Genomic DNA, 10,399 nt, shown 5'->3' with positions numbered 1-10,399 from the left:
ATTTTTTATATATAGTTTCTCAAACTTTAATATTTGTAACTTTGACTAAAACTATAGGCATCCTAATTTGGGGAGGGAGTACTATACGAGTTACTGTAAGTGATGACTTTAGATGACATAGCTGGCTACACTATTAGCCATGCTCTTAGAGCAAGAATAATAGTATAGCCGGTAGTCGACTATAGTAGTTTGCCACATCATCTATAGTTAATTTATAGCTAGTATGTATAGTAGTGAATTATAAAAGTGTAGTGCTTTTACAATATAAGGTCCACCTTTTAGTCTCACAAGGTGTCTAGAAGCACGTGCTAGAGCTGGCTCTTGCATGAGAACCCACTTCATTTCTTTCACCTAATCTCTCTCATCCAACTAAGTAAAAATATAATATCTTATGTCTTATAACCTGCTAGCTGGATTTTATTGTACTTCTCTTAGAAGGCTCCATGTATTACTTGTACTTTTTCACGGGGAAGCGTCATGTTATGGTAACATATTATTTTAATCCCTATGTCCTCCTTTTAGTTACATGCCACATAATTATTATTTTTTGGCTAGGTGAACCATGTATGTTAACCCACTGTGGGAGGTGTTACAGATTAGGATGAAATGGGTGCCGTATTTAACCAGCTAGAAACACGCTCATTTCCCCCTTCCTTTCTCTCTCTTGAGCTCCTTCGAGGGAGCCGGGCCGACCCAAGGCCGATCTCGCCGGTAAGCGTCGGTAGAGATGGGCGGAGGGGATGCGCCGGAGTACATAGAGTAGGTAGATTTAGCGGCAATATGCCGATAGGGGGCTTGATGCCCAGTAGTGGGAGTGGAGGAGGGGATCTGGCCGCCTGGATCTCAATCGATTTAGGGTCTTGCTTGCTTCCTCTTCTTCTCCGGTGGTCGGAGGGGAGAGCGGAGAAGAGGGCTGACGCTCCTTTTAATAAAAGAGCGGCGGTGTACCACCTGTTGCAGTGCGGAAGCGGCGGGCGGCGTATTTTCCTGGCCGGCCTTGGAGGCGAGGGGAAAGCGCGCGCACGCCGGCGAACAGTGTCGTCGACGAGCTCCTGGCCGGCCGTGGAGGCGAGGAGGAGCACAACCACGTCGTCACCATCCCGTCTGCTTCTTCGAGGTCTTATCCCTGCTGCTTCTGGTGCAGAGGTAGCACACCGAAGCTGTTCCTCTCGGGCGGCCATGGCGGCGAGGGTGAGGACAGCAAAGGGGTTGATGCTTCTCCGCACTGGTTGCGGCGTCACAAGTGCTCTGGAGCTGCGCCTGCTTCATCAACGTCGCTGTCGGAGCGGCGTTCTTCCTGGGAAGTTCTTCACCAGGGGACTTCTGCCGGCGTCATCGCCTGCCCCTGCATACTATGGCCGAAGGACGGCCCTTCTCCAGGATATCTACCTCCACAGGGAGGCTTTCCTCTGGCTCGTCGTCGACAGTCCCAGCTGACTGCGCCCCAAGTGGCTTGTTCCCCGGTGGCGTGGACGGCAATCGATGGCGGAGTCCTTCCTCCTGTGACGACCAGGGACCTGATCGCGTTTTCAGTTTTTATGCTAGGATCCTGTATGCAAACTCAAAGGGCTGGTCTTTTATTTCTTGTTCTTCAGAGGCCCTTCCTGTAATCTGGTCTGTAACCGTGTTGACTTAAATGCAGCTCTCGGTCCTTCGGGACCTTTCCTGTTCACAAAAAAAAACAGCTAGCGCACTTGTTATGCTGTAATGAAAACTAACACGCGTGCACTTAATTATACTACCCCCTCTGCCAAAATGTAGTGCATTTTAGTTTTTCAAGGTCAAACAATGTAATGTTTGATCAAATATGTAGAAAAATATATCAATGTTCATCAAGTCAGTACTACTAAATCATCATAAACTACACTTTCATATTATATGTATATGGAGTTGTAGATGCTACTTTTCTACATACTTGATCAAAATATGTATCATTTCATTTGATTTAAAAAAAATAAGATGCACTACATTTCAGAACAGAGGGAGTAACTTCTTCAGCCTCCATCAGGAAAAAAAAATCTGGATACAAAGGAAACAAATTATTTGACTCCTTCAACTTCGATAGGCCTAAGCCCAGAATCAGCAATGCTTTGCCTACTGGAGCCCTTCATAGAGCAACACGTAGGTACAATGCTAACTTACAACCAGCTGCTGTACTAATGTAGTATGAAGGATAATAGATGCTTATCAGTTGTGAGTACTCGATCTGTATATCTTCAGTCTAGCATATTTACACCGGCCAATTCAGTCCATATTTTGCCCCTCGGCGTAAGGCGAACTGATCCATATATAGCATCAGGACATTCTCCAAATGAACCAAAATTATGATCAGGTCGCCTCAAAGGACGACTTGAAATCGAAACATCCCTGCTCAAGGGAGAGGTGGCAAGATACCCCATTGGTGCAATAACCCATGGCCGGTTGTTACCTCCAGCACTAGGAGAGCCAACACGGCCAGCATAGCAGCACGGCCGTTCCATGTCTCCGCACTCTTCGTCCAGCCCCACTCCCACACAATGACCGGAGGAGGCAGCATGTCGCGTTTCGAGTCATATGCTGCTAGCAGCTCCTCCACGCTCCCAAGTGGCACGAGTGACTGCAAAGGTAATCCACCATATTTTACTGAAATTTCTATTGCAAAGGGTGCAAGTTGACTTAAGTATTCATGCATTGGTACAACGTCGACCACGGAAAGTGATCAAAAGTATTGCTTTGACAAGAATCAGATTACCATATGAGGGGTGTTCGATCTAGGGCATGTTTTTGGAGGTCGCTCAAGTTTAAACAAATTTATTATTATTTTGTACTGACCCTAATTCAATCTTTGGTCTTAACACTACTAATTAAACAAAGCCAGCGCACCAGTACATTGTGAGTGATTGCTCATTCAATGGGTAGGCTTGTGTTTAACTCTAGGTTGAAGAAACTACATGCATTTTAGAACATTGGAAGGTGACTTGATCGACTAAGGTACTTCCTCTGTCCCAAAATATAAGATGTTTTGGTAGGCTAAAATAGTCTACCAAAACGTTTTATATTCAGGGACGGATGTAGTACAAGACATGAATATACAAACAGAATATTTTGCATGTTCTGTGATACTTGTTACCTGCCGAGCCTCAAGGTTGGAAACTGCCATTGCGCCAACATAAGGCAGGCTTTCAATAACTGCATCTGCAAGATCAGAAATGAATGTAGGCTCACAACCTAAAGCAGGAACTCGTCCCCAGTGCTTGATGCCAGATTGTAAAGCCAGCTCCTTGTACTCCACATCGATTTCTTCCAACGTCTCAATATGTTCGCTTACAAAACTGCAGAGAGAAGAACAGAATAACTAACGATGATTGTAAAACTAAAATAGTTTATAAGGAACATAATGCGAATAGAGTATTGCTTTAATTATGACAACAGTGAAGCCAAGCTAAGAGAAGTGATACCTAATGGGAACTGCTAGCAGGCTCTTTACCCCTCTCTCTCCAAGTGCAATAATTGTCTCGTCAGTGTAGGGTTTCAGCCATTCCACTGGCCCTACTCGGCTCTGGAAATTCATGCAAATATGTTAGTTCAAAAGGATTCCAGATGCCACTTTAAATAAGACTAGTCACCATGTTTATCTGCTGCTGTATTGGACCGAAGCAACCACCAAACCCATGTTATGCTAATAATACGCACTACATAGGCTCTCCATTTGGTCGGTGAATGCACAAGCCAGTGTGTAATGTATTGACCTGATAAGCAAGTGTACATGGATTTGTCATTCCTCTTTTCTCGAGCTCCTCCATGATAAGTTCCACACACTCTTCCATCTCCGCTTTATACGGGTCACCAGCTTCTTCAACATATGCCAGAGGAACTCCATGAGCACTGAAAAATATCATGACCTGCAAGTTTCATGTCCGATCAGATACAATATTTCATTTATTTGAACAGAGCAACTAAAAAGGGTAAGATTTGTCTAAAGTTTGGAAAACAAAATAGCTGCAAGATGAACAATCTAAGCTATATCTTCTTCGGTAATTAAGACATTTCTGGTTGAAGGTTATCATACTAATTCAGGATGCATTCTGTAGTGTAGTAACTTCCGGAAGAGTGGGCCTCCTTTGGCTGTTTTACAAGGTTAAATATCTACACCTCTTTAGGAGAGGTTGTTCCAACCAGAGGCTGTCCCAAGGTGAGTGGCCAAATATTATTATGCAGTAACTAAGATGACAACATTTCTGGCCTGAATGTATGTCCAGTTTGAAAATATTAATGTATTGGAAATTTGGCAGATGTAGGAATTGGTTGTTTGGACATAAAACATTTTGCCTCAAAGAATAACCTTGCGCTCTCTTCTTTTCAGTTTATAAGGCCTCAGATTTTGTCTATGACAAATCTTTTCAAGATTGACCAAGTTTGTAGAAAAATTAACATCCACAATACCAAATCAATATCACCAGGTCCATCATGAAATGTGTTTTCATAATGTAGAATTCCAAATGTGGATATTTTTTCCTATAAACTTGGCACTTGAGCACACTTAAAAAGGTTTGACATAAGAAAAAAAAATCTATAGGCCTTATAAACTGAAAATGAGGGTGTATGATATTTTGTGATTACACAAGGAAATCGTCTCCAAGTTTAACAGCCTTCTACTTTCAGGGAAGAGAACACAACAAGATCATGTGACATGGTTCTTACCTTCTGAGGTTTAGGAAATTTGAACAGCTCCTTCTCAATCAAAGTTGCCATGGCATTGATATATCCTTCACGCTGATACCAAGAAGGTATAACCGTGTGTTGCATATTGACCAGATACTCATCCTCTCTGCAGAGCAATCGATTGTGCCATTTCATAAGAATTTGGAAAGCACAAGTGATGTGCAGTTTATAGTTTCAAATTACTGTACTTACCTGAATATGCTCTCCAGTAGACGGAGACTTGAACCACTGGTCGATATCGAGAACTGGGGGTAAAGAGGTAGTACAACAAGTTTTGTAATTCCATCCCGTTTTATCTAGAATGCAAAGAGAACAAATTAATGTTTTGTGCCAGGAAATATAAGTTCCGATGCCAAAACGTAAGTAATTTACCATACCTAGAGTAACACTGATATACTTTTTTTACCGGAAAGAATAGCATTGATATTGAATATGATGCTGTTTGCAAGTTTCATAAACTTCGAATTATCTTTCGGTGTACATTAGAAAATTTAAAACTGCATCCCAGATGCCCATATTATTGTCAATCACTAAATCCAAAACGAAAAAAAAATGTATGTCCACTAAATATCTCTTTAGAAGTGAACTCTAAGTTTAGAGCACTTGAGTTTCCGTGTCATGCTATCGAAAAGACGATGTTATCAGTAACTTCTGATGCTGAAGAAAATCAAATGAATTGAATTGACCAATAGAAGTAAACAACAGAATCAAACTACCGCAATGGATATATGAAAAACCCGTACTTGTTCTATAGCTTCCTCAGTGAAGGGATGCCAATACCGCATTCCAACATACACCTTAGCAGGAACATCTTTTCCACATAATGCCTCCATAAGTGCTTCTCCCTGTACAAAAGGAGGTTTCCATAAATGATAAAACCATCAAATGAAATATAATATATGATGCCTGTAGTTTATCACAAGATTTAAATAACATTAGAAAAAGTGAGGACACCATAACTAGTTTACTTAGCATCATAATGTATACTAACTCCATCCCAAAGCTTAAGGCTTATATTTTTTTGAAAAGTCAAACCAAGTAAAGTTTGACCAAATTTTTAGAAGAATTTATCAACAAATATAATATTGGGATATTGATTTTCTAAACATCAGATTGATCTAGAGGTGGTTCAAAAAATAATAATAATAAAACCAAACAGATTCATGGTGGCATTTTATAGACACCATAGATACCATAGATACCATATGAAAATATATTTCATTATCTATCTAATGATATTGATTTTGTATTTTGCATGTTAATGATTTTTGGTAAAAACTTAGTCAAACTTGACATAGTTTGACTTTCTAAAAATAATATAAGCCTTAAGCTTTGGGATAGAGGTAGTGAATTAGTCAAGGCCTCAAGGGAACACCACATTTCCTTGCCCAACTTCAAACCGAAGTATTCTTGTCAGGTGACTCATTAACCCATCTACCTGAGTGACATTGGCTTTGAGAGCACATTATAGAAAAGAAATAGGCCTAGCTCACTTGGTTGGGGGAGTGGATCTACAACCCCCCACCCAGGTTGAAGTCCTCACACATGCGAATTTGGGTTCCTAGATTTCCCCTACAGCTTTTCTCTCAAAAAATAGTGAACATTATAGATGGTTAGAATAAATATTACATGATTATTCTCAACATGAATGATTGTGCAGAATACTGCATCTCACTCAGACAATGGGTTGCTCGCTGGATGACCAATATAGCTGGTCAATATTGTTACAGTTACGGCTCCTGATCTCATGGACTAAGCCTAGAAGACTATGGGTGGTCTTATATTGCAGGTAGCAAACAGTTGTGTTGGTTTTGTTTCACGTATGCAACATTGCAACTTGGCTGGAATTCCAGTACTGCCTATGATTATGAGAATCTTTTTACAACATTTGACTGTGATTTGGGCAGTTAGCTTTAATTCTGTCGAATAACAGGTTTAATGTGTGAATATCCATCTCTAGTTAGGTTATACGCTTCTTCGTCTCTTTTATTTTGGTTTTTGGGTAGTCTAGGCGCTTTCTCTTTCTTTGTTTGTGGCAATTTTTGTAAACTCTTGCATCATTTTGATGTTTTCCCCTAATAAAAAAAAGTGTGGTTATACACTACGGTACTATTTTAGCTATCTTGTTCAGCAATTCAATGAATTTTAGTGATATCCACGTTGTTAAGAGATTCATTGTGCAGGAGGCATGGCAAGTTGGCAATAAAGGAAATAGAATATCACAATGTACCTGCGCATCAGTAATTTGTCGAAGAGGTGAACCACCACCTATGGATGCATAACCTTCCTTGCTCTTTGGTGCTCTTGCAACAGATATAAATTGTGCTAGCGGCTTCTGCAGAAAACGGAACGCCCTAGGAAGACGGATAATATCCTGTCATTATACATCATGAGAAATTTAATGAGCATGAGAAAACAAATTACAATGTGACTTCCTCAAAAACACTACCAAGGCACATATGAACCTCTTTCTATATTAGCTACAAAATGTATATCCCATGAAGGGAGAACCTTAGGTAAGCTAAAAGGTTGATTTTACATTTACAATTCGATGAAACTATAAAGTAAATTGTTGTATATTTCCAGGGAAAAAGATAAATTCATCAACATAATCTCTTCGGCAAAATAAAGACTAAAAGTACAGCAAGTGACAAAACTTAGTGACTCATAATTGCATATGAGGACGGTAATTACCGGATCAGCAAAAAGATTAAACAAGAAAGGTTGGACGTCATCAAGGGTCTCCGGGCCTCCAAGATTCAGCAACAGTACGCCGATTTTTTCATTGGCAACAAAAAGTTTCCTTATATCAGACTGTGCAGTGAGAACGGCCTCTGATGCCGATGAACATGGTCTAAAATGTTGCCTCGAGTCAGGTGGCGGTTGAGAAGACCATCCTAGCTTGCATTTGCAGGACAAAGGCTTGCACTGAGAACAATGCCCAAGACAAAGCCCTGTGCGGCCACCAACCGAAGAAGATCTAATTGCATATGTCCTCGATAGATTGAGCCTGCTTGGACAAGGAAAGGAACAGGGAGCTATGTAAGTATGCGCTCGAATCCCATCTCTGTCGTATACTGGACCAAAACCACTAACCCCCATTTAGAGTCTACTTGCATCAGCATTTTTTTAGACAATGGAAGGTCAGCCTCCCGGCCTCTGCATGTTGCAGTGTTGCAAGATGCACACATCGAAAATTTATGCAAAACATCAAAGCCGAACGACTAACAAAAAAGTAAAGAATACGCCAAGTGCTTGCATCAACATTTCAGTGTGGAAAACATAGCAGTAAACAAAATTCAACATATCGTATTACGAGCTAGTAATATTACCTAGATAAATTACGCGGCGCAGGCCCAGGGGCGGGCCTAACATGGAGCATGGATCCCCAAACTTGTTGGGAAGCTGAACGAAATTAATGCTCTGCTCCACCAGACAGGGGCAGCAAGCAAATCCGCAACAAGCTGAATGGATGGGAGAGGATGGGAGATTCGGGTTACAGCGAAAAAAATGATCGATCCAGGAACAGATAAGAACTAATCGGAAAAGGCTAGCGCATTCCGGGTTCTTCACGTACCGAAGAAATCAAATCCAAGGAGAAGCGTGGAGCCACGAGAGAGCGAGAGAGAGAGAGAGAGAGAGAGAGAGAGAGCGGAAGGCAAGTGGCAGGGGAAGGAAGCAAGAGGATAGGGTTCGAATTTTGCAAGGGTGGGAATTTTTTTAGAGATTATTATTTGACTCTTCACGAAAATATCTCCCGAGGAGAGGGCTTTGGGTCTGTTTGCTTATTTGAAGATCCCAGATCCCTGCACGTGCTCCCGGCACAGGCGACCAAGTTCAGGCCCGATTTTTGTCAGCTAATCATAGGACAAGTTGGTCTTTCATAGGATCAATTAAAATTAAAACATAACTTTTAACTACACAATGCATTATCTTTCAAGTGTTGTATTTTAGAAATATTGCATCAAACAGCTATATAGATCTTAATTCCATGTCAATAGTGTATCCTATTTGTGGCATGAAATAACACATGCCCATGTTGACATAAGGATAAATATATAGACTTAAAACTTAGCAATTTTCATATAAAAGTCAGTATGGAGGACTGAGTTCTAACTCAGTGGCAAGGCTAGCGAGTGCGCAGCCAGTCCACCCAGGTTCGAATCCCCATCTCGCGGTAATTTCGCAGGAAGGGGCGAACTTTAAAACCGGGTTATCATCCTAGCGTTCATCTGCGGGGAGAGTCTCATCCTACCTAACAACGTATAGCCAAGGGAAGGATCATTCCCCCGTTGGTCAACTTTTTATATAAAAGTCCGTACATCACTATATATATTGTGAGGAAATAATTCGGGCTACACGCGGAAACCAACGTAGCTCGAGCTACATCTAGCCTATTTTTAAAATGAAATCTGCATTTTAAAGTTTCAAAAAAAAAAATCTACAGGTAGAGAATGTCGTGTTATACAAACATGCAACTTTTTGTTTACCTAAAATACCATATATTCTTGTATGTGCAAAAATGAAAAAATCTGATATCTATAGAAGTGAATAGTGGAAACTTTCAAAACCTCAAAATCTATCAGATTTTATCATTTTGTTCAGCCTCAAATACAAGATAAGGTATATCGAGTTTAAATTTTTCAATTTGGTAGAATACAACATTATCTATATCTATGTTTTCAAAAAATGAAACTTTTAATTGCCATTTTTATTTAAAAAAGACAGCTACGTTTAAAAAAAACAGCTACATATAGCTCGAGCTACAAAAATCCACTCTCGGGCTACATGCACCAGTTTATGAACATCAACTATTTCGGACCAAACTTTTCCAAATAATGCTCAATCAAGTCATTTTTAGTGATTTATGTGTCGATTAAGCAGTCCTTGACGTTAGAATACATTCGTAGTGCATTAGCGAATTTTGTCACACCGTGAGAGAAGGGAAATGGTAGAATGGTCGATGTGCTTGTGATCTCGTTCAAATCGAGAATATCGGCCGCATTCTCCCTTTCGTCAGCAATTATCATATTGTGAAGAATGATGCAATCTGACATGATATTATGGAGAACAAATCGATTATGCAAACGAGTTGAACGACGTAAGATAGCGAAACACCAAACGCACGTGCAGCATCCTTCATTGGTCCTTCTTGGTGTGGACAAACAACCTGTGCTTTGGAGTTTGCGGGAGGCATATTGTCTTTACAAAAGCTGCCCATTCTAGGAGATTTCATTATTTTGTAGAGCCTTTGTTCACTGGGAAGTGTGTTACTCCACCAATTTATGAACACCAACTATTTCGGCCCAAACTTTTCCAAAATATGCTCGCTCAAGTTATTTATAGTGCTTTATGTGTCGATCGAGCAGTCCTTGACGTTAGAATACATTTGTAGTACATTAGCGAATTCTATCACATCATGAGAGAATGGAAGTGGTAGAACGATCGATGTGCTTGCACTCACGTTCAAATCCCGCATTCTCCCTTTCATCAGAAATGGTCATATTGTGAAGAATGATGCAATCTAACATGACTTCATGGAGAACACCTCGATTATGCAAAACGATTTGAATGGCGTAAGACAGCGAAACAACAAACGCACGTTCAACTCCTTCTTGGTGTTGGACAAACAACTTGTGCTTTAAAGTTTGCGGGAGGCATACTGTCTTAACAAACGGTTGCCCATTCTAGGAGATTT

General features: G+C 40.6%; 1 protein-coding gene across 1 annotated transcript; it reads right to left on the bottom strand.

Moving 5' to 3' along the window:
- Nucleotides 1-2,020: 2,020 nt before the first annotated feature.
- LOC124649918 (ferrochelatase-2, chloroplastic) lies at nucleotides 2,021-8,120 on the bottom strand (the record flags this gene model as incomplete). Its single annotated transcript, XM_047189486.1, is given in 10 exon segments — nucleotides 2,021-2,596; nucleotides 3,110-3,311; nucleotides 3,438-3,538; nucleotides 3,729-3,881; nucleotides 4,681-4,807; nucleotides 4,894-4,997; nucleotides 5,445-5,546; nucleotides 6,932-7,075; nucleotides 7,396-7,711; nucleotides 8,034-8,120. Coding segments are annotated over 10 exon segments (1,524 nt in total). The 3' UTR covers nucleotides 2,021-2,371.
- Between the last annotated feature and the right edge of the window lie 2,279 nt (nucleotides 8,121-10,399).

The sequence above is a fragment of the Lolium rigidum genome, chromosome 4, assembly GCF_022539505.1.
Source record: "Lolium rigidum isolate FL_2022 chromosome 4, APGP_CSIRO_Lrig_0.1, whole genome shotgun sequence".
Lineage (NCBI taxonomy): Eukaryota > Viridiplantae > Streptophyta > Magnoliopsida > Poales > Poaceae > Lolium > Lolium rigidum.
Note: the sequence above shows the minus strand (reverse complement) of the source record. Positions and strands in the feature narration are given on the sequence as shown.